Here is a 25141-nt window from a genome sequence, read left to right on the forward strand (position 1 = left end):
TCGTTGAATGAATTTTTTTGGTCTAAACCATCCGGTAATCCGAACCACATTGGGCCGACTAATCCGGATTTCGGGGCGTGTCCAAGGATTACGGTATTTAAACCCCTTCCAATCGCAGTTGTGGGGGATCGATCCGCAGATCGTTGAATGAATTTGATAAGCCCGGTTCTCAAAACCAGATTTAAAGTCCAAATATTAGAAAACTAAATTTCTATAACAAATGGTAATCGAACCCATTCATTTAGCAAGCAAATGATTTTGAGAAATCCCAATTCTAAGAAACTTTTTATTTTGTAAAGAGCTATAACAGCAAATTTGATGACGAGATTGAAACCATGATCATGAGTACCATTTTTTATGACTATCAGTTAATTTAACTCACATTCATATTATAACCTTTTGAACATATTATTAGAGGGTTTTGATTATACTACTCCGTATTTGGTAAGACACAAAAGTACAAAGAATAAGGAAGATGGGGGATTGGGTCCTTTAGATTTCCGCTAAAATAGGGGTTGGCGGAATTCAGGAAGCCAGCTTTTAAGACACTAGAGCCAAACGCAGGACGCTCCTCTTACCCCTTTTCAGTGTTCACTAGTGTGTAACTGTATAAATTAAAAATAAAAAAGTTGTGTTGGTTCAATAGTCTCACCATTTCATGCATGTATAAATCCAACTACAATGGTCCCTCCCTACTATTTATTATCACAAATTCTTATTTGTGATGAGCATATCGTTGTAAGCTTGCGATGTGTCAAGTATTATTCATGTATGTTAATTAAATATAAGTAGATTGTTTAGAGAGTAGCGATCTGTTTTGTCTTATCTACCCACATGAATAATACTTCACCCGTCGCAAGCTTATGACGGTTACAAGGGAGACTTGTTGTTTATTGATACTGTTGTATTGCACTATTATCATTATCTTTTTATCACATATATTAGTGGCGTAACCAAAGTTGGCTGATGTGAGTGGTAAGGTCTCTCATCTCTTAAACAAGTGATCAGGGGTTCGATTCCTAACTCTTGTGAATGAAAAAAGCCAAACTTGGGAGGAGTCAATCCATTAAATTGTCTTCCGTACCCCGGAGGAGATTGCCTTAGCTATCGATAGGGGATACTCCTGGTCAACAAAAAAAATTTATATATTAGTGGCGTAATAGCACATTAGTGTTGTTATTAAACTCTAATAATGGACTAATGGTCATTGTATTTAATATCTAGACTAGATTAGGTTAGCGTTATCCGGTCATAGACTTTTGACTATGTACGGACTACAGAGTATATATTATATAATCACAAATTCTCATTATAGACGGACATTATCCGTCTATACGTATAGACGGATACCATTTTACTTCACAAAATACTCATTTGCCATAAAGTGAGAAGCATATGGGGAGTGCCCCACCTTGTCCCCCCTACCCATTTTATTAGAGGTCTTTACCCGTCTGTTCGCCTTACCCGTCTATACCAAGACCTATTGTTGTATAGTAAGAGTTTTGAGATTTTTTTTTTTTTTTTTTTGATAAAAAGACCCGAAGGGCTTACTATAATAACGATAAATCAAATAATACAGCCGCGTTTACAGACAATGGTAATGAGCCCGACCAGCTCGATTTACCAACAGTCCTAGGAACTAAACGAGCCATAACATGGGCCATACAATTATTCTCCCTACAAGAGTTTTGAGATTATTGATTAGTCTAATATGAATTTTGTAATCGAAATGATCATTTCACCCAAATAACCAATGTCACGAAAAAGAAGAGACCAAATAATCATTCCAACTATTGTTGTTAATTTTATAGGTGAACCCTTTTTAGTACATTGTTATGGTTTTCAGTGCATCTATTTGATTGTAATATTATCCACCTATTGTAGATGGGTTAGTACATTATTGCACATGGACAAATTTACGCGGCTTGACTCAACCCTTAAAGTTACCTAAAGCATGGCCTAAGAGTCCTGCTCCCTCCCCCAGCCTAGACCGGTTTGATCTCACACTTGGGCTGGATTAGGGCCCAAGATTTCTAAACTAGCCTATCAAACCAGCCCCACTAGCCACTTCGATTAGGGTTGAGAGCATGAGCTAGACTAGCTATACCCGCCTTCTCTACGAGTGAGTTCAAGGCCAAGGGAGTAAGACCCCACCCTACTAGCCTGAATTCGGCTCACCAGCCATATGAACAGATTTGTCCGACTCCACCTATTGCTTGAGTCACCTAAAACAAGGTATTAAGTATTAACTATTAGTGCCCCACTCAACACCCCCATCCCATCCGCTCGGACCAACTCAACCTCAAACTTCGGCCGAGTTTGGGCCCAGGATTCCTAATTTAACCTGTCAAAGCCCGTTAAAAAACGAAAAAAAATGTAACTCAGTAGCCCAACATACCACTTAAGGGTTAAGCCTAAGCCAAACCAATCAAACTTGTCCTCTTTACGGGTCGAGTTAAGGCCATGTGACTATGTAAGTAAGACCCGACGTTACTTGCCCGAATTCCACCCATACCCCTACTTTAAAAACTCCATCTCTCACCGTCTCTCTCATTTGAATGGAGAAGTTGTGTAATTTTTTTTTTTTGTTAATGCTTAATAGTTCTCGAATAATTTATCCCGACCCAGACCAAAAATCCTTGGCCGAACCGCCGGAGTCTAATGGGTCATGGGTGCACCATGCCACTTCTTAAACCTCAAACGTATAGTGTCTCCCTTGTCCCCCTAATCTAAAACCCCAAACTGGCCTCTTTCTGATGTCCACAAAACCCTAACCCAAAAATCCGAAACCCATTTCAATTTCCCTAATTAAATTCAAATAAAACTTCATTATTTTCACCAATCCATCAAAAATAATGCAAAACCCTTCTCTAATTTCATCTTCCAATCACATTCCTCCACCCAAGTTGAATGAATAGTACACATTTTAGGGTTTATTATCTAATTTTCCCCAATTTGTTGATGAACTAATGAACTCATTGTTTTCCCAAATATCCCTATTCTCATCTTCAATTCTACTAAAATCAGCTCGCTCTATAGTGGGTAGTTCTTCAATTTATGGTATTTGCTCAAATTTATCATCTAAAAGTAGTTTAATTAAATACCCAGTTAGTATTAAGTCCAGTAGTTTGCGATCATCTGCATTGTCAAGGTTTGGGGTAACCCAGTGTTGTTATTATTCTACTAAAAAGGTTTCGACTCGTAAGCGAAAATCGACAGCGAAAACGGTAATGGAGGATGAAAAGGATGCTTTTTTTGTTGTGAGAAAGGGGGATATTGTTGGAGTTTATAAAAGTTTGAGTGATTGTCAAGCTCAAGTTGGCTCCTCGGTGATTTTTCTTCTTTACTCCAATCTTTTTAGTGTTAATTTAATGCGCATACATGATCAATGTGTAAAATGTATAATGAAATGTCTTTGACGGTTTCAAAGGATGATTCATGTCGGTCACCCCAAATCATTTTGGGATTAATGCTTTGTGGTTGTTGTTTGATGCAATCGATACTAGGCTAGTTGATTGAAGGTGTTAAAATAGAAAAGATGATAGCTTTAATAGTGGCTTGGTCATTGGTGAAGTGAAATTTGAACAGTAATGGTTGCAATGTATTTAGTACTCCCTCAGTCGGTCCTGGTCATTTGTTGTCCTATTCCATTTTGGGTTGTTTGAGTTAATTGTTGTCCTTTCTGTTTTAGTAATGTATTTAATGAGCAATGTGATCATTCACACTCAATTTGCTTCACTTGTCATCTAACAATTGGCTCCCTCCTCTTTCCTGGTCTTTGTGCCAAAACCAAAGGACAACAATTGACCGACGGAGGGAGTATGTTGTTTGTTAATTTAATGAGAGCATACATTTGTTTAGTTTTGAAGTTTGTTTATATGATCAATGTAGGAAAAAGTACAATGAAATGTTATTGACGGTTTCAAAGGATGATTCATGATAGCTGACCCTAAACCATTTTGGGATTAAGGCTTTATTGTTGTTGTTGTTGTGGTTGGAACTGTCACCTTTGATGCCAATCAACCCTAGGCTAGGAGATTGAGGTATCAGAATATAGAAGATGAAAGCTTTGATTGTGGCTTGATCATTGATGGAGTGAAACTTTGAACCTTAATGGCTAGACAATGTATTTCATACATGACAATTTAAATTAGTGCAGTGGGATTGCTTTTATATCGATATTTTTGAAGGAATGGGGAATCCTGATTAAAGGAAATCTCGTTATTATTGGAGGGTTATGGCTTTTAGACAAACATATTTTTGGTTGTTTTCTTGTTCTCAAGCTTGTCATACATTCCATATTCCCATTTGGCAGTTAAGCTTCGAGTTGAGTATGGTTTCGTGAGTAGCAGTTAGTTGTTAGATAATCTCGTCCTTCAGTGTAGTTGGCTTGGCTGTTATTCTGTTAAAGCTTTTGCTTTTATAAAATTTGATTTAAGAGTCCCATAAAATACCACTTGCATGAAGGAGTAACAAATCGGTGGGCAAATTAATTATCAGAAATTTCAAGTGGTATTGAAAGATGTTACTTCGTATTATATGTACCACAAGTGTTTGTAGTTTAGTTTATCGTTTTTCGTGGGTTATTTTACAATTGGAACTGATGATCTCTGTAGTTTGTTGGTTTATAACAGAGATTTTGATGCCATGTTAATACACCAACCCAAACATATAGAGGACCTCCGTATAATGCAATAGAGGATAAATCTAACAAAAGCAGCCCTTTCTTACTTGAAACATAATAAGATGTGTTCAGTGTTGCGTCGACACTTCTGTTAGGTGCAGTGTCGGGTGTCGACACGACACTTCGCCGGATACGACACTTAGGACGCCTGGGATACTGCACTATGCGACACGACTCTTGAAACGGCACAGTGAAGCCGACAACGATGGAGAAGAAAGGAGTTTCACGGAAGATAGAATTAATTAGAGTATTTTTTTAAAATTTTGTAATGAAGATGATGGAAGATGAAGAGGCAATTTTAGGTTGAGTGTTAAATAATTAAAGAACAGTAAAAGAAGAGAGAGAACTATGGGAAAAAGGTGAAATGAATACTTATAGCTGGCGGAGTAGGTAGTTTTTAGTGATTTACTTCCTCCATTCAACTCCACTCTACCACTTTGCTTTTTCACGTTTGCCAACGCGTATTTTGCGCGGTAAATATCGTTAGCTACGTATTTGCAAAAATTATAAAAATTATATATTTTTAATATACTCGTAAAGACGAATCAAACAAGATCCCACATGAATGTATTTTCACTTATGTATTGAGAGAAAATCGAAATTGAATATGCATTTGTGAATAGTGTAGAAAATAGAAATAGGTAGAGTGGAGTTGAATGGAGGAAGTATTTAATATTTTATCACATATCCCCATAGTGGACAGCACATGCAACTAGGAAACTTCAACTTTTTAACATATTTATCCTTTTCAATGTTAAAAAAACGCTATTTGTAAATTGCATTGGCCAATATTTTTATAAGATATTAAACACTTAAGATAATAGCAGTGTCGTGTCAGTGTCTATTATACTGGTCAAGACACTTGTTTGACCGTATCTAAGTGGCTTTTAAATATTAAAATAAAGTGTCCGACACCCGGATACGCGTCGGATACGACACTTTGTCAAGGAGTCTGAGTAACACAGGATGTGTTAGGTATTGTCATCAATGGTCTTTATTTGGGTCATACATATAGGGATCTTATGATGGTATTGTACTTTGTAGGTCAATATGCATTGTCTGGTTTGCGTATATGCCTTCTATTTGAAATAGTTGTCACTTTCTCATATAACTTTGCATAACATCCTTGTTCAAAGCTGCTTTAATCATAATCTCCTCATTTGTTTTAAGTTGTAAAAATTATGTTAACTCATTTGACTGTCTTTTAGTTTTATTTCTTTTCCATATTTCCAATGGAGCCAAAGACTCATTACTCTTTGGTTATGGATTATAATGCAATAAATCAAAATAGCTCATCAAAGTGGTTGCACTTCTGTCTTTTGTGAAGTAGCGGTCCTTCGATGCAGTTCTCGATGCAATTTCCATTTTGGGTCATTCGGAAACAACCTCTTTGTGTTGCTAACACAAGGGTAAGGCTGCGTATATCCGATCCCCCCTTACCCTGCAATTTGCGGGAGCCATTGAGGCACTGGGGTAATGTTGTTGTTGTCTTTTAGTTTTATTTCATTTTGTTCGTTCCAAAACTTAGTTTATTGTCCATTCTTAATTTTTAAATTGTGCAGATATGTGACCCTCCTGTCAGTGTATACAAAGGATATTCTTTACCTGGTGAGGCTGAGGAACATCTTATCTCACGTGGGCTTCAGAATGCTCTCTATACCATCAAAGCTTCTGATTTTAACGATGAACTTTTTGGCTCGCTTGTCCCCTGCCCTTTCCAGGTAAATGTAGTTTGTTGTCTACTATCTTTTCTTTGTAGGCTCTTGTTACTATGGGACCCTACAAGGGGGTGCCAAATTAGGATGCGTGTAGTACTGTAGATCAATTGAATGCTTTAGTTCGCTGGTACTCCCTATCGCATTATATTGTCTCCATTTAACTTTGATGGTTTGTAAACAATATTTTGTCACAATATACAATATCTAAAACCTTTGAAAATGGTGATCTGAAAATAGTTCTTTCTATAAATAAAAAATAGCAAATTTTACATTCTATTTTTACATACATTTGGATATATATTATTGGTCAACGCAAAATCTCAAATAAGATGTCGTACGGTGTAATGTCGGTCTTACACAGATCAAGTGATTGGCAAAATTGATGTCTGTTGAACAACAAAGTCAAATAGGGACAATATGGACGAGTTGAAAGTAGTATTTTAATATTCGTATGTGTGCGCCTGGCAGATACCTTCCTCGTATTGTAAATTAAAGTTCTTTTATCTGTCGTCTCAGGAGCCAGCAGTTTCCACTGGTGAAACGTCCAGCATGGATATTCCAGAAAAGAGGCCTCTTAATGCGATTGGTTCAGGAAACTTGGTTAGTTTACTATAGCCGAACAGTTATGAACTTATGATCAAGAAAGTCCCTAGAGCCTACAAGACTGTCCTATAGCATAGGTGATCAGAGACTAGGACAGGCCCAAAAGAAGAAAGGTCCAAACATAAATATTTATACGGAGTATTTATTAACCTTTTATTTTACTCCGACAACCTGAAATTTTATCATGATGACTAAAATTGACCTACCCCTCCTCGTAACAATTGCTTACCAACATGCTCTCCTTAATTTCCTTGCCAAGAAGTAAATAGAATAATTCCAGAGAAATGGGGTTGGTATTCATTTTGGTCTTTCAGGAATATTGGCCATTGTAGTGCCCTTTCTTTTCTCATCTTTGTCTTGGCTACTGTGCAGGATATTGATTGTGTTCCATCAAACAAGCTCCCAAAGCTAGATTATGTATCCTGCGATAGTGTAAGTTGTTATCATTTATCAGTCAATAAGTTATAGGAACTTTTTGTTAGCAATCATTCAATATGAATACTTGATTAAAAACTTCGCTTTGAGATCTTGATCCTTTAACCTCTTGTGATGTGCAGCAAACATGTGTTCTTGAGTTTGATGGTGCTTCAAAAGGAAATCCCGGACCAGCTGGTGCTGGAGCTGTGCTTCGAACTCTCAATGGAAGTGTGGTATGGAGTTACTTCCTATAATTTACTACTTTAGCTCTCTTATGCACCATATTTCTTAGTTTCTTTAATTTCTCACGAAAGATACTTGTGTAGATTTGTAAAATACGTCAAGGCTTAGGAACAGCTACCAACAATGTTGCTGAATATCAAGCTGTCATTTTGGGTTTAAAGAGAGCTCTTGAGATGGGTTATACAAGTATTCAAGCAAAGGGTGATAGCAAACTTGTCTGCATGCAGGTTCACTCTTCCGTCTTTTTCAATTGCAGCGCTCATTGATCAGTGTTTTCCTTCTTTCTAATTTTTCAAGTGAAGTTGCATTTTGTGATTCTTGAAAGGACTCAAAACTGCATAAATGTCTTGAAGGCATATAAGTTCTTTTCGTGATTTGTCCAGATCAATGAAATAAGGATTGCTATCTCGAAAAGAACCCATTCTGTTTTCCAACTATAATAAAATTCGTATATGGCCATTATTAAACCCCGTGAGGGTGAGCTGTGGAACAAATGGCTGTTGCTTGTTGTGAGCGTATATGAGCTTTTTATGGTCATCAGTCCATACATACTTGTCATGCTAAACTATAAGTACTTCTATGGCTCCTTGGAAACAAGCAAGTCTACTTAGAACAAGCTTGGCTCCTCCAGTGGCTAAGAACCGTAAATTGTTCATGCAAATTCCATGTTTCTGTGTATTTGCAAGTCACTTTTAGTTGAACCTTTCTCTCAGCTTGACTTTTTATCTTTGTAAAACAGCTTCAGGGTTTATGGAAAGTCAAGAATCAGAACATGGCCGACTTGCATGCAGAAGCAACAAAACTGAAGAAGAAATTCACTTCTTTTAAGATCAGTCATGTTTTAAGGGTGTGTATGCTACTATGATCTATTTTAACAGCTGTAGTAATGCTCTGTCTTATAAAATATGCATTGGTTTGTCTTCTTGTCTGGAATTGAAAGTTGTGAAATACTCTTTTAGAGGTCCTTTTTTAGGGTTCGGGTCAGGTGCTCAGGTCAATTTGGCTATGTGCTATGTGCTATGTGGAAGACTACTGTTTCAGAGTTTGAACTAACTGTCTTCTATCTACAACATAGTCCAAGTGTCCGAGAAGCGAGAAGTAGGCCTGGCAAACACTCATAAAATGTTGGTGGTCATGTTGGCATTATTCGTCAATGGTTAAATGTCAGGTTCACCTGCTCATTTTTCGGCTGTTGGCTTTTAAGATTCTCATTTTGTTAGTCATTTATGATCAGGTCTGTTCAGGCTTGGGTCTTTTAGGGTTCCTGTTGGTTAGTTTGACGCGTCTAACGAGAGGACTGATTGGCATTGTGGTATGCAAAAGCTCGTCAGTTGTAAAATGCAGAATTCCTTGCATGGAGTCTTATTTAATTGTTAGTAACTGGTTACTTGTCGGTGTTAAGCCATTAACCTGCAAAATTTCTGACATTTAAGAAGCGCGAATTCATTTGCTTGCTGTCTGGAATCATGCAGGGACTTAACTCAGATGCTGATGCACAGGCAAACTTGGGAGTCACCCTAGCTAGTGAGCATCTTTCCCTTCTATGATGCTTGAAATCGTTACTTGCACAATTTTCATCATTTTCGCTTTTTTTACAGATGGGCAGATACAGGAGAGTGTGGATTAGCTTAGCTCCTTTCACCAAGATTTCTGGAAAATACAATACCAAAATCATTTTGTGCTTCCTAATCGGCTTTCTGTCATACTAGTCAGAAAATGGTACATATTCGCTCTCAGAGCTGAAATTGGCCGAAGATTCCCTGCCTTCGATGCTCTAAGCTTCTCGCAAGGAGGTGTTTTTCTTAAGAAGATAGGAGGGTTGACTTCTTTTTGAGATCTTCGGTCTACTTTCGTTAATCTTTTGTACTTTTGACAAAACATCCTAGTTTTTCCGAGGATGAGTTTAATGTACTCATCTAAATGTTCACATTTGTTTTTCGTATGAAAATGTTGCCAAGTTTATAATTACTCGCTACAGATTTTGTTAAAGATATATCAATAGAGCAGAAAGATGAAGCCTGATCAGTTTTATGTCAAAACTAAGAACGGCATAATGTAGAAAGCGTAATTGTTCTGCTAATGCACCGAATTATACAGCAATAAACCTACATATGTTTTTATCAAAAACCTATTTCTAAATCTCTCCAACTGCAGCTAGCAGACCTAGCTAGTAGCTAATACACTTGAATGAAACACGAGATTTTCGGGAATTTCTTGAGTCGTTACTAGGTGCTATTCGTCCATTCCTTCCAATCCTTGTCGACATTAGCTTGAGCCCACTTGACTGCTGCTCGAGCAGCTTGAGGTCCTCCAGTCAATCCGCTTTCATTCACAGTATCCGCCATATCTATGAAAGGCAGTACCAGCAATGTCCCTGGTCCTCCGTATTCCTCGTGCAAAAACTTGCTGAAGATCTGTAACCAATTGCACAGCAGTGAATCAAAGAAGCATACTATGTGACACGATTTTATGATCCCAGAATAGATCGCGATTTATTTCTGTAAAAACTGTACTGGTCCAAACTCTAGTATTGGCCAACCTTGTTTCGGCTTATCAGTCATATATTATGCTCAGAAGCACGCGAACCAGAACAATATATCGTATTAGCTTAGTTGATGAAATCACGAGGGACAAATTCAATCAGTCATAATACTGCTCTTGTAACTTCTTTACACCAAAAGCCACAAACTTCGTCTGATTCATCTGATTCTTTACATTTGATGAAAATAATTCTCGCGAAAAAATACAAAAACAAAAAACCAATAGAATCAATCTAAATTATTACCTCAGTGCAGATGCCAACCACCTCATCCAACTCATCTCCATAAATATCTTTCTTTGTTAACTTCTTCACAAGATGAGCTTTAAACTTTTCTGTTTCCTGCATTCACACAGTTATCAGACCGCTTACAGTGTAAGACCGTCTTATTCTATATTTTGCGAAATCAAAATATAAACACTTACAGAATCAGCAAATTCAGGAATAGGGTCAGGAAATTGGTACTCAGCAGCCTTACAAATGGTATGATTTTTTGTAAAGGAGTAAAAAGTGTAATATTTAAGATTAATATTAGTATTTATGTGAGTATTTGTGAAAGAAAAAGATGGATTTTTTGGAGTAGAAGAAGTAGGGAAAAGTGAAGAAGAGGTGTTTAATGAAGTTGCAGGAGTTACTAAGCTCCATGAACATGCCATTTTCTACTCTTTTGTGCTCTCAAGTCTCACCTTATCTGGTTCTCCTTCTCTTGCAACACAAATTGGCAGATTTTAAATGAAATTGATTGATTAAAGGATTATTTGGGCTTGGCTTGTTTCGGATATGGGTCGGTTTGAGCCCGTTTCATTTTTAAAACGGGGATTTGAGTTTAAGTGATGTGTTTTTGAATTATTTCTCGATATTTGTTCAGGTTATTTACTTATTTCTGGTTGTTTGAGTAAAATTCAAGTTTTTTTCGATTTTAGACTTATTCATTGACCGTTCGTTGCAAAAGTGACCTGACCAAATTGAGTCGACCGAGACCCGATAATGACTCGAAAAGTGTGACCTGATTTACCCAAAGTGACCAGAGCCGAAAGTAACCCCATAGTCTCGAAATAACTTATTTAAGGCAAATTCTTGATTTCTGACCCAAAACAACCTAGAATTACCCAACATGATCGATTCAAAAATAAGCCGATAAATGATTCGAAAATCAACTAACCCGAACCCAATCCCGACACGAATGACCCATTTAGGAGGTCTATTCCTTCCCCCATGTACCTCCTCATCTAGAGCATAGATAATTAGAACCTCTCTAAAACCCTTGTTCAACAGCATCCAACACCATAAAATCCCATGGAACTAATTTAAAACCTAAATTCCCTAAATTTCAATTTTCCCCAAATTGAAAACATGCAATATGTTTGCAAATTCTACAAACAACCCTATTTTATACCATCATTATTCCTCTCATCACCCTCTACAATCCCTTCCTTCACCTTAAAATCAACCATTTTTATCAATAAAACCCACAAAATCATTACTTTTAGACCCACAAAAGCTTATTCAACTTCAACCGCTGAGCTTGTTAATGATGGTAATAATTACAAAAATGGTAGAAATAATGATAAAGATACTTTCTTTGCAAACGACACCGTTTCATGGTCTTCTCTTGGTGTTTCTGATCAACTTTCTCAGTCTCTTTCTAATGCTGGATTTGTTAAACCCTCTTTAGTTCAGGTTAATTTAGTTCTAATTCAATTTATAATTTAATTTTTGCTGAATTTTAGGTTTTTGGATGGATTTTTATTTATTTTGCAGTATAATATTGTTACCCAGATGAAAAAATTGAATGATTTTAATGTTGGATGCATAAATTATGGATCTTTGTTGTGGAATATGCTCAATATTTGATGTCATACACTCCCTCCGTCCCCAATCATTTGTTTACGTTTGATAAATACCCGTCACAATGAATATAAAAGTTAAACAAATGAATTTTAGGACGGAGGGAGTATATGGGTTTTGAATAGAGTTGGGGTTGATTGAAAAGTTTAGAACTGATGACCAAGTTCGCCGATTGAACCAAAAACTCGTTATTGTTTGGCATTGTAGTTTGTAATATGATGGTTGGAAAGCAAAATGGTTCAACATACTTTTCGCGCCTTCTTCTATTGTGAAGTAGCGGTTGTTCATCATAATTCTCGATGCAAGTTTCATTATGGGCATCCAAAAAGAACTTAGCATATGGGCGAGTATGCTTCCATTCGATCCTCCATACCCTTAGGCGAAAGTCCAAATCTACTAAGAATTGCAACTCCATTGTAGTCTACGAAACATGATTGCGATTGTAGTATAATGTGATTCAGTATGGAGTACTCGGGGAATAGATAATAAGGAGTTGAATCAAAATGAGAGTGATGCTTTACGTGGGATTCTGAATAGAGAGCCAAATGTCAGCATCTTAAGTTCGAAACTTTGGTACATGGTACGATTATTGTTGATAAAGTTGAAGTCTTTTGGGGTAGATGCTTATTATAGTTTTCTAGCTTCGCTAATTGGATTCTTAGCTGAGTTCGAGGAAAAACAGAACTCTTAATGAAATGAAAACTGATTGGTGATGACAATCAAGACTCCCTGCTTTTTGGCTGTTAACTGTGCTGCCAGTTAGCTTTGTTTCTGCATGGTTATTGATTTAACATATGGAGAATTTTTACATGGAAGGAAGTTGGTGAAAGAAACCGTAGTTCTATAATTGTATCACTTGTATGTGTATCCCAAATTTTCTTATTAGGCAATTTTTTTCAATCAGCTTACACATTTGATATCAAGTGACTTGAAGAAATATATTTATCGAAAAGGTCTTAGCCTAGTAGTAAGATGTAAGAATAGTGGACATCTGGATGATAGGTCCCCAGGTTCGAATCCCTCCAACCTTAATATTGTACTCCCATTGTGACTCATTTGACACACAAAAAAACGAATATATGTTTGAAATGTCACAAGCTTGGTAATTCAAGATAGCAACGTATTCGGGATTTTTTAATCTTCTTTCATACTTTTTTTTTTGAAGGCTTCTCTCGTACTTAATTGTTAGTGAAAATGCAGAACAAGGGATTATGGCTAATTCACCAAAGTTTTTGCTAGTTACCCGAGTAGTTTAGAAATTTTAGATTGTTATATGTATTTTTCTTCCGGAGAAAAAGTAAAAGAATTTTTCTATTATACTTAGTAGTATTATAATTTATGATGTGCTAATTGTTCTTTCTTAGAAAAAGTAAAACAATCTTACTCTATTTATTGTTTATCAAGTCTATCTACCTTGCCATGGATAAAGTGTCAGTTCCCATGAGATTGCTAAGTTACCTTGTTTATACGGAAATGTATTTGATGCCATAAATTTGGCCTTGTCATTCAGGCGGCTTGCATACCATCTATCCTTTCAGGAAAAGACACCATTGTAGCGGCAGAGACTGGCAGTGGAAAAACTCATGGCTATCTTATTCCGCTACTTGAGAAGCTTCTTTGTGCTGTTGATAACTCAGATAATGAAGCCCCTAAACGAGGGAGGAGCTATTCCTCTCATCTATCGCTTGTTCTATGCCCCAATGTCATGCTATGTGAGCAGGTGGTTCGAATGGCAAATTGTCTTCATGGCGACAATGGTGAACCTCTCTTTACAGCAGCTGCTCTATGTGGGAGACAAGTAATGTTCTAGTGACAGATCATTATTCCTTCATATTCTCTGTCAAGCATCGGTTATCGGGAAATTGTTTTCCCTTTTTTTGTGGGTGAATGTACTACTGCGTTCTTCTTGTTCTTACATGCAATGGTTTCTTTTGCAGGGATGGCCACATAAAAGACCAGATGTTATTGCCTCCACACCTGCTGCCCTCTTAAATTATCTTTATGCTGTAGATCGTGAAAAAAACCGTCAATTGAACTTTGTGCGCGGTGTTAAACATGTGGTAATTTAATTATTGCTAATTCATTATATTATCCATCTCTGCAAAATTCAAAAGACATCATATATGATCCGGCTTGTCTGCTTTGGTGCAATGATGGCAGGTATTTGATGAAGCGGACCTTTTACTTTGTGGAAGCTTCCAGAATCAAGTTATCCGCCTTATCAACATGTTTCGGTTTGACGAGAAACTATTGTCACGATCCAGTGCGGGTCCTTCTGAGGAAACGAACGAGCCCAACTCCCAATTGCCATATGATTGTGATGATGCGAATGACGAACTTAGTGAGATCACTGATATGTTAGCAGAAGAAGAAGATGGAGAAACTGATATTGATAACGCAACGCCTGAAGATCAGTCACAACAGGTTCCTGAGTCCGTGAAGAGAACGGGCTGGAGAAGGGTTCGAGAATATTACCAACGAAGTAAGCAGTATATTTTTGTAGCAGCGACTCTTCCTGAAAATGGAAAAAGGACAGCAGGTGGAGTCTTGCAAAGGATGTTTCCAGAGGCTAGTTGGGTTAGTGGACAGTATCTTCATCGTCACAACCCTAGGTACTCCTTCACTTTGTTATCTTTTTTGTATTACATTTTATTTCTTTGTTAGGATAGGGCATTCACTTTTTTTTCACACTAATTTTACCTAGTAAACTGTTATTTTGAGTGGTGTAAAGGGATCTACAAGGACAGTTTTGATGCCGACGTGTTTCAAAGTTAGGTCTTGAGTTCCACTACTTGATTACTGTACTAGCTGCTTGCTAACATCTGCAACAATCCGGTCTCCTCTAGGCTGTAGCCACCTAAAAATGGGTTGAAAGTTGATTATTGATTTATTGATGTTTTAGGTTGCAACAGAGATGGGTAGAGGTTTCAATAGAAACGCAGGTGGATGCTCTTATAGATGCAGTAAATCATGGTGTTAAGTTCATCTCAGATGTTTCCGGGGACACCATAACGAGAACAATGGTGTTTGCCAACACTGTTGAGGCAGTGGAATCAATAGCCACGATACTACAGACTGCTGGAATCCATTGTTTCTGCTATCATAGGAATACTACTTTGGAAGAGTCTGCCAAGAACTTAGTTGACTTCAGAGATAAAGGCGGTGTGCTAGTGTGCACTGATGCTGCTGCTCGTGGTCTCGATATTCCGATGGTATCACACGTTATTCAGGTACTTCACTATAGAATGTTAGTAATGATGACTGACATGAGATAACTGGAATTTTATTTTTCATTAATTTTTAAAGTTCCTAGAAAACACATAAAAAAATTGTTTTTTTGTTTCCCTTCAATTGTGAATTTCATTCACAAGTTGATATCTGTAACTCTGTAAGAGACGTATCTATCTACAGCTTTTTAATCATGTCACACACTTTCTATTTTTTGAGACAATATTAGATCATGTTATTTGATTAATTAAAAAATATACAAGATAATAAAATGGGGCTAAAGACTACTCACTATTACTTCGCTTTGTATTATTATAATGGAATATAGAAATGACTCGCTAAAAAATTGGCTTTTATTGTAAAGTAGGCGCATTTGATGCAATCTTGACACAATCTCTTATTTTTGTTTTATGAAGCAACCGTCAGTCAATATTATTCTCGACACAAACTGGCTTACTCTGCGTACATTTAACCCCTTTACCGCACCATTGGCGGGAGCCTTTGAGACATAGGGGTGATTCTGTTTTTTTCCCGCTTACTAGAAATCTGCTATGTTTGTGTGATCTGAAGAGCAATCTATTACGAGCCTACTTATAAGATTGCCCAGTGTTGTTTTTTTATAAGATTGAAGTTGGAAATGATACGAAATATTCTCATGTTTGGTTCCTCTCTCCCTCTGATTCTGAAACTGATCTCTTCGTAATCTCCTTGTTTTCAGGCAGAATTTTCTAAAAGTGCTGTAGATTTCTTGCATAGAGTTGGCCGTACAGCCCGAGCAGGTCAACCTGGTCTTGTCACAAGCTTATACTCGGAACAGAATCGTGACTTGGTCGCTGCAGTCCGTGACGCTGAAAAGGAGGGAAAGCGAGTGGTAAGTTTCACCCTTTATTACTGTCACCTCTGAAAAGAACGAGGAAAGATCAATAGACATAACTAATAGGAAAAAGGGTATATGTGTGGATTTAGGCACTGCAAGGCAACTTAGCTGTTCGGTTTGTGCCTTGATTCTGTTAGTTGCCGCTTCGAACGACTATGCGGGGGGTTCGGGGGCGTTTTAAATGGTATCTGTATTTGTTATTGGGCTAGGTCTGTTTTGGGCCTTATTAGATCATTTTGTATTAGGTCTTTGAGAGTATTATATAAACTCTCTAAGCCTCTACCTAGCAGTCATGCTTATCACACCGTCTGAATCTGTAATCTGAAAACTCTTCACATATCAATAAAACTCTCCCTTGTGCCCTGTGGACGTAGCTAACACACCGTTAGTGAACCACGTAAATCTGTGCGTTTTGTTTTTTATTGTTCTTTATTTATTCTTTCTTGCTTCTGTTATAACATTAGCTAATTGTGGATGGTAGATCAAGGTTCAAACATTGAAGGTCACGTATTGCCAGTTGCCACAACGTCTTTTATTCCCGAACTTGAGTTGGGTTTAGTTTCACTATCCCTTCTATTTTGGTCCTGATACTAGTTGAGTTGGGGTAATGGCGTAACGGGGCTTGTAAGACACATTTTTCACTAGATGAGGGAATTTAGGATGTTTTGGGATTCGGGTACTTGTTGATTGACGCAGTATATATTTCTCGTTTATCATTTTGCATACTTGTTCCTGGCTTTCTCTTATATACTGTAAAATAAGTATTTTCTTCATGCTTGCTGTCGTATAAGAGAAATTCTCCTCTTTTTTATACGATTCCCCGAGGCTAAATGGCTGCACCTGAGTAGAAATTGTCATTTTCCTAAATCACTCGTGTTTATTTATCGAATGAATTTCTTTGCATTTATTGCAGGAGACAGCATTTAGCAGGAAAAGGGGTTTCCGAAAAAAGATTAAGAAGAAGGGTAACTTTCTTACTCTTCAATAGACAGAAATGTCAGCCCTTTTCAAGTACTACCGTGAGAACTAAATTACTCTTGTGCACGAAACTGTGTGTTATTACCTTCTGGTGGCATCAAACATTGGTTGCGACACTACATCTTTGAGCTGCTGCTTCTTGCAGAAGCAAGCCGATGTTTGGCAGAGTTGTTTTGCTTATGACTCGTTTTACACCCCAAAAAAATAGCGGTATCCTTTACCATCTTTGAGCTTAAATTATGATTTTTTCTTTTTGTCAGGATTGGGAAAGGCGAAGGATGCAGTCCCCGTCTCTCGGAGGTAAACACGATTTTAGCTCTTAGGATATATCCACCCTTCGAGTAAAACTTCCGCTTTCAGGTAGTTTCCGGAAGTCGAAACTCAAACTTTGATTTGCCGAGTATGGAAGCATATTGATGTTCGGGAGCTGGATATGGGTTTAAAAAGACTGATGAACTTCGTGTTATTTGGAGATTAAAAAGACTCATTCTTTTTCGAGTGAGTTTAAGAAATCGCATCGTTTCATTCAAGTGAGTTTTAGTTTCGATTTCAGCTTGTATCATTTTGGATACTTTTCGGTCAATCATTGGTTTACGCTATGTCAGGTCGTTAAGACGGTTGACTCTGATAAAAGTCTAATCAGGTGACGTTACTGACTTAAAACTCGTATAAAATTATATTTACCATTTAGATAAATCTTGTATAGTTCATCGGATGGAATCACTTATTTCATTCTCTTAGATTAAAATTACACTAGGATTGACGAAAATAAAACCTATCGAAAAAAAAAAAAAAAAACTGAACAAACTAAATTGCAATAATTATAAATTTAATATAAAATAAGTTAAGTTTGTCAAAGGTAAAATCAAATAAATGAAAATTAATGAAAATTCAAACATCTAGTTTGTTAAACGGAAAGGGAAAAAATCTCGTCCATGTAGACGAAAAAAAATGTAAACTTTATTATGATTGTTCTAACTTCTAACATGTCAAAAATACTAATTAGTTTGCAATAAGCCTTGATTTTGATTAGCCTTTGCATTAATAGCATGTTCCAAATGCTCAACAAATCCTTGAATATGATTATCCGAGCTACCACCTTTACTAACAGCTTTCGTAGCCAACTCCCTCCATTTCACTGATTTCTCTCGAATCTCTGCACTTCTCTTCCCTTCCATAACCTCCTTCAAACAACATTTAAACTCCTCTCTTCGAACCACCCCCGTCTTATCCTCCTTGGCTCGAACCCCGACTTCCCAAACCTCCTCAATAAACTTCGCGTCAGGCAATTGGTCACTCCATTGGGGTACCCCCACCATCGGGACCCCTAGGCTGATCCCTTCTAAAGTCGAGTTCCATCCACAATGAGTCACAAAACACGCGATAGCCTCATGGGCTAATACCTCTAATTGATTGCACCATGTGACAATCATTCCCATTTTGCCCTTGGCAATTTCTTCTTGGAATTCTTTAGGCAATTTATTATGTTGGGATTCCCTAATTACCCATAGAAAATTGTAATTACTTTCTTTTAATCCCCATGCTAGTTCTTCCATTTGTTCTTGTGTTAATGACACCATGCTACCAAATGAAATGTAAACTATTGATTTTTTTGGCTTTGTTTGTAGCCATTCTTTGCATTGCTCACTAAGTGGTTTCCATAGGCTTGCTCCATAGCCTATGTCTCCTTCTATACCACCATCTAAGTAGCTTGATGGCACCATTGGCCCTATTAGCTTTGCTGGCCATCCTGGCACGCCCTGTATCACCTAAAATAACAAAAAGACATATTTAGCATTGGTTAAGTAAAATAAAAATGTCTTCTGTTAATATAAAATACGGAGTAACATGTTTTTATCAAATAATACAGCGATTTAAGTTTTGAATATATGTTGATAGTTCGTTTGTTACGTGTAATTGTGAACATAATCAAGTTTAGCATCACTTTTTCGAATTTTAACACGATTGTATTATAAGGTCTCAAATCCAAAACATCTAGTTAAACTATACTAATATCAACCAATTGTTCTAAGTGGATGGTAGTAATGTTACTAATATTCTACCTAGTGGAGGATCTTAATTAGTCATGTTAGGGAAACCGACTTTCACTGATTTCAAATTTTAGTGTAAAATAATCATCCGGTCCCCCCTTCTAAATGATTAAATATTAAATATTCTCAAACAAAGTTAATAATTTAAACATCGGCCCCCTTTATTATTTGCTCCAAAATCCATTGCACAAAATTTTTGACATTCTTTGCAAAAGTATGATTCTTCACCTATATGGCTATATACACAAAAAAAAAAGTCAACTATGCTGACAAGAATAACGGTATTTTAGAGACAAAAAGTTTGTAACCTCTTACTACATTTGTCCGACTTTTTGTATTACGAATATGAAGCACTCCAAAAAGATTTAAAAAACTTTTTATAAAGTACAAGTACATCATTTTCATTATTTTCCATGTTTTATATTCAGTAATCAGTATATTCCCCTAGTTCTGACGCGATTCGAAACTCAGGAGTCTTTTTTTTTTGGTTCAAATGAGCGTAATATGTCGCGGGTGAGAATTAAACCCCCTACTTCATGGTTGTGATAAGATAACTCTTATCACTTGAGCTAACTCTTGTTCTCTTGAAACCTAGGAGTTAAAATGTACGTAAAAATTTCCGGGGGCATTTAGAAAGTAATTAAAGAATAAATTTCAAAAAAAAAAAAAACACTCATACTTGTTACTGTATTATTTTAAGGGGTAACCGTCCCTGTTAACCCTTCCTTCCCCCTCAGCCATTGCTTTTAAGACAAATTTATTGTTTATTTAAGAAAAAAATGTTATTTTTAGTTATAATAATAGCATTTGATACTTTCTTTGGCAAACAACACTTGCTAATTTTCAAAGATTAATAAGCTTTTTAGGTCTTATTAAGTGCATGTTTGTAGACTAGAGTCTAAGCTAAAGTTAGCAAGTGGCTTTAAACTACGTAAATCTTAATCTGACCATTTCTTCCTACAATTTTAATTAACAACATTTTTTATTTTATTCCATTGATCTTATTTAAGACCGTCTTCTGAGAGAAAAGAGAAATAATTTATACAGAGGATAAATTACTCTATGTTACGGAGTATAATATACTCATAGTTGGTAACTTACATGAGGAGTACAAACTTAACGTAAAATTTATACTCCGTATAAATTATTTGCTTTCAAATTCATTAATAATATTTGATTTGATCAGTTTTTTGAAAATTGCACTACCTTAAAGACCCACCAATGTTCAATCAAATACGGAGTATGTTTTCTAACGTAAGAATGCATCACTATAGACCCATGCGACCATATGATATGCTTACCGACTCCTCAATTGTGTTTGGTATTGAAGAGATCATTCTCGATCAGTCGATCGTTTGTTTACTTATTTTACTTTAGAGTGGCTCAGTTAATTATTTAATTTTTTATTTTGAGAATATTTTTAGTGAACAATTATGAAAATTACTTAAATGTATTTTAGGTGTATTATCATTTTATACAATTTAACTAGCGAGAATATGTTTTTTTAGCCTGGTTCGATTGTATGATGATGTGGTACACCGAATATTTTTTTCTTTTACCTTTATGTTGTTTTTATATACCTCTCGATATTTATAAAATAAGAAAGTCAAACCAACATCTCAACACCAAAACCAAAACCGATATTTATAATACTCGTAATAAAAATAGGAAAATGATACATGCAGCCCTAAGGGCTGCATTTAAGGTAACTAAAAAGGAAAGAAAAACTTAAATTAAGCATTAAATTTACGCGTAATTGTGTCATAAATTCCTAATTTAATTCCATTTTGGAAAGTAATTTAGTTCTTAAATACAGCTAGGGCTGTATTTATCATTACCGATAAAAATAATTAACGATAAAAAAAGTAAAAATAAAGTTTACCTCCAACTCCAAGTCCTCAAAGGAATTACAAAAAGCCCAATCAGCCAAACCCAAATTAGAAAATTGACTTAATTTCATAGCCAAATAAGCAGGATAACTTTCAGGCTTCTTAAGAAAACTTGGTAAATCATTAGCCTTAAACTTTGGCATCTTAGTCAACGCGTTGACCACTTCATCCGGTTCAACCATTGGTAAACTGATTAAACCACGGTCCACACACGCAAAAATAGAACAAACCGTAGCCGAGTTAGTAAAAAAAGCCGCCCCATATAAACCATACTCTTTAGCCACGTCTAAAGCCCACGGTAAAAACGCATCGTATATAACACATGTAACGGGAAACGATGCGTTTTTGTGGTTTTCTATGATTTGAGCTAGGGACTTTGACCCATTTAGTTTAAATGAGTTAAGGAAGATTTCTTCTGACCCGGCCTGACTAAACCCGAATTCATCAAACCCGTCTGAGATAGGCTCGACCGACACGTTTTTAAGGGCGGAAATCGAGGAAAATGTGTATTTTGTTGTGGCTAATGTTGCTTTAATACCTTTAGATGCTAAACGTTTTGCAAATTGGAGAAGTGGGTTGATATGGCCTTGACTTGGGTATGGTACTACCACTACATGTGGCCGTCGTAAACTCGCATCATTAACATCCATAATATTATACTGAAGGGAAATTCTAAGTTATACCCCTGAGTTTTTATAAATTGAATTTGATATGGGTTATATGAATTTACTGGAAATTCTACGCTATACCCCTGAATTTTTTGCAGATTGAATATTGAGTATAATAATTTGGGATTTTTTTTTATGAATTTGTGATAGGTTATATGAATGTTATTTATAGAGAGGAAAGGAGTAGAGAAATTGGAATTGGATTATATTGCAATCAAGAATTGATGAACAAGATTGTAGCGTGATTATGATGCAAGAATAAGATAATAATAATAATGATTATAACATCAAATCTTGTTTAATTATGTTGTTGTATGATTGTGGAATTGTGTCCTCAAATATCATTCTATATTTGTCAATTTGAGTGTACATTTTGCTTTCCTTTAATTGTTTTTCTATACACCTTTTTTTTTATATTATTATTTTTATTTTAGGGTAGATTGTGTTTGTAATTGATTCTTTTTGTCAACATTTTTTCTTTCCTCTTCAATGATTTGAAGACTTATTGATTTTGTAATTAAATGGTAGATATTGACACAATATTATTGCAGAATAATCTGGAATTTTTTCTGTTTTTTTTTTTTTGCTAAGCAATTAAGAGAAGAAGATATCAAGCATTAATTGTTTTACGACAAAAACTTGAGAGAACGGTTTGTCATTAAGTTATTGATTGAGAGAACCTCTTTCGTACCCATTTGGGTGTGTTTTGTAGTTGTTATTATTACTCGAGGCTTAGAATGACTATTTCATTTTGTACAATTTTTTTCGTGATGAGCGTACCCTTTTATTACGAAATATTATATTTGGTATCATTTTTTCTTCAAATTGTAAATTGTAATTTGTAAATGGTTTCCAAATAATCACAAAAACTTTAGAGAGACGGTCTCTCAATAGCGTTATTGAGATACCTCTTCCATAATAGGGTGAGAAAGTTACTGAATTTCTTTTTTCCCTGTTATGTCTCCCACTAATTTAGTGGGAGACGGTCTCTCATGAGACCTACTGCCAAATAATTTAACGAGAGACCGTCACTTAAAAATTTACTATTCCTTATATATCACGTGGAAGATATGAATCTCATGGGAAGTCAAACTTCTATTTGAGTAGTAATCTTCAAGCAATGTACCAAGTGATCAAACTTAAGATCCAATTAAGTTGTGGCTTTCCACATGGTGGTTAACTGGTTATATATATAGAAAAATTATAAGATAAATCAATATACCATAACATTACATATTCTTATTATTGATAACAGTGACGAATCTCGGAACAAATGATAAACGAAGTTGAGATTTAAACTATTGACTTTGTGTGTAAATTTTTAATATCTGATCATTGAGTCAAGGAAGATTTGATGGTAATTTTACGCAGAAATATGAAAAACTAGCATGGGCGGCCTGTTGAGCCGGATTTTCATCTCGCATAGCTAAAATCCTCCACTAAATTATTGATTTAAGCTCCCTTTTTTAAGCTCGATCTATTCACAACCAAAAAAGATAACTTTAAGATTTAGGAAGTGATTACTTAGGAATTAGGATGTTCTCCCGTACATCCGAAGGGACAAATTTGAGAAAACTTTTTGCACCAATGATATCTTTTACCTAGACCGATCAATCGATCATTACCAAAAATTAAAAATAAAAAATAAAAAAATCCAAGCTGATATGAAAATGTATTTAATATTAATCATGATCTTAGCACTTACTCCATTTTATTAATCACAATTTTTTATTTAAGACGATATTGCCAGTATTAAGCTTAAAACGGATTAAATATATCCATCTGTAAGAAATAAGACAAAAGCAGAATATATGGTAAAAAGCAAAAAATTGTCTTATGTGTACAGTGCAGTAGTACACATATGAGATGATATTTAATCCGTTTTAGTCTTAAGACAGATACCTTGGTCTCGAATAGGACTTTCTATTTACTTCGCCGTATTAGGAAGGGGGCTGATTTATATCGACGACGTTTTAGTAAATATCGACAACGTTTTTCATAAAAAAGACGATGACTGCCCTTTTGACTTTCTCTCTCTAAAAAAAATTCTCTCAAACTCAACTAAATTAAAAACAAAAAACAACAACAACAATTAACAATATGTCAGCCTAATTAGTTCATGACATTAATTTTGTAAATAACATATTGTTAATTGTTTGCGTAAATCTGAAATTTGTACCCCCAAGGTTGAACCATGCACCAAACTTTGAGATCTAACATTCAGCCATGGACCAAACGTTGAAAACCAACGTTTGCCATGGTCCAAACGTGGGAAACCAACGTTGGCCGTGGTCCAAACGTTGGAATCCCACGTTTGGCCACGGATAATTTTTTTTTTTTTTTTTTTTTTTTATAATTTTTTTTTTTTTAAAAAAAAAAAAAAAAAAAAAGTTTTCTCCGTGGCCAAACGTGAGATTCAAACGTTTGGACCACGGCCAACGTTGGTTTCCCACGTTTGGACCACGACAAACGTTGGTTTCCAACGTTTGGTCCGTGGTCGATTGTTGAATCTCAACAATTAATCCATGAACTAGTTCATTTTTTAAAAAAAACCGTGTTTAATACGTTTATTTGCCAATTTTTTAAATCTATTTAAGTTTTCTAGTCGATGTGCGTTAATTTCTAACATCTTTTAATTGATTTAATGCAATGAGAGATCGAAATGTAGTTGGTTTTTAGTAGAATTTGAGAGAAAATTGTTTAGAGAGAGAAAATAGTGTAATTATGCAAAGGGTATTATCGTCTTTTGGAATGAAAACGTCGACGATATTTACTAAAACGTCGACGATATTTACAAATCCGGATTAGGAAGTGAGATTAGGACAAATGATGATAATGATACGTGTGTAATCTTTTTTTAGAAGTCAAACATGATGTTGGCCAAAAGCAAAAAGACCAATTATCTTGCTTGGTTGACGTCATGCCTATACAATTTAGCTTACGTAGACTTTCACTCGTCATACAGAAACACTCGTGTAATTGGAGTAATGGACCTTGCACCAAATTCAAAACGCAATCAAATACGTAGGATATCACTTCTAAGGACTTGTTTGGTGTAAGAGTAATTATTAAGGCGTTGATAGAGTTAAAATGAACTAAAAATGGAGGGAAGTGATATGGGTTGGAAATAGAAATTGAAATAAATGAGGAAATATAGTATAATAGTTTCTTCATTAAGGGAGTAATTGTTAGTTGTTAGTTGTTATCCACCTTCCTTTCAAGTAATAATTACCTCTATATAGAGGTAATATTTCCTCCCCAGCTCCTCTTTCCACCCTCTACAGCTACCACAAAGCAGTAATTCCCTCCCATTTCTTCTTATTTTAGCTCTAATTATTATTCCCTTAATAATTACTTTCATCTCAAACAAGCCCTAAAACAGAACTACTTGTTTGCTC

The 25141-nt window shown here is 35.8% G+C and overlaps 4 protein-coding genes across 4 annotated transcripts; 2 read left to right on the forward strand and 2 right to left on the reverse strand.

Moving 5' to 3' along the window:
• The first annotated feature begins 2718 nt into the window (after positions 1–2718).
• Positions 2719–9640, forward strand: LOC141598648 (uncharacterized). Its single transcript, XM_074418357.1, has 9 exons — positions 2719–3329; positions 6247–6405; positions 6919–7002; positions 7378–7437; positions 7563–7655; positions 7749–7892; positions 8405–8512; positions 9138–9189; positions 9264–9640. Exons 1-9 carry the CDS (start codon positions 2970–2972, stop codon positions 9290–9292), a joined length of 1089 nt encoding a protein of 362 aa, XP_074274458.1. The 5' UTR covers positions 2719–2969; the 3' UTR covers positions 9293–9640.
• Positions 9641–9666: 26 nt separating this feature from the next.
• On the reverse strand, positions 9667–10926 carry LOC141598649 (protein PLASTID REDOX INSENSITIVE 2, chloroplastic-like). Its single transcript, XM_074418358.1, has 3 exons — positions 10630–10926; positions 10451–10546; positions 9667–10079 (listed from the first exon to the last, which is right to left on the reverse strand). Exons 1-3 carry the CDS (start codon positions 10858–10860, stop codon positions 9891–9893), a joined length of 516 nt encoding a protein of 171 aa, XP_074274459.1. The 5' UTR covers positions 10861–10926; the 3' UTR covers positions 9667–9890.
• Positions 10927–11423: 497 nt separating this feature from the next.
• Positions 11424–17831, forward strand: LOC141598650 (DEAD-box ATP-dependent RNA helicase 22). The gene is made up of 8 exons (XM_074418359.1): positions 11424–11884; positions 13563–13850; positions 13990–14112; positions 14213–14664; positions 14955–15282; positions 15999–16151; positions 17071–17122; positions 17396–17831. The coding sequence occupies exons 1-8, from the start codon at positions 11558–11560 to the stop codon at positions 17437–17439; spliced, it is 1767 nt and encodes a 588-aa protein (XP_074274460.1). The 5' UTR covers positions 11424–11557; the 3' UTR covers positions 17440–17831.
• Positions 17832–17947: 116 nt separating this feature from the next.
• Positions 17948–21980, reverse strand: LOC141598651 (UDP-glycosyltransferase 74B1). The gene is made up of 2 exons (XM_074418361.1): positions 21069–21980; positions 17948–18904 (listed from the first exon to the last, which is right to left on the reverse strand). The coding sequence occupies exons 1-2, from the start codon at positions 21723–21725 to the stop codon at positions 18134–18136; spliced, it is 1428 nt and encodes a 475-aa protein (XP_074274462.1). The 5' UTR covers positions 21726–21980; the 3' UTR covers positions 17948–18133.
• Between the last annotated feature and the right edge of the window lie 3161 nt (positions 21981–25141).

Source organism: Silene latifolia, chromosome 9, assembly GCF_048544455.1.
Source record: "Silene latifolia isolate original U9 population chromosome 9, ASM4854445v1, whole genome shotgun sequence".
NCBI lineage: Eukaryota > Viridiplantae > Streptophyta > Magnoliopsida > Caryophyllales > Caryophyllaceae > Silene > Silene latifolia.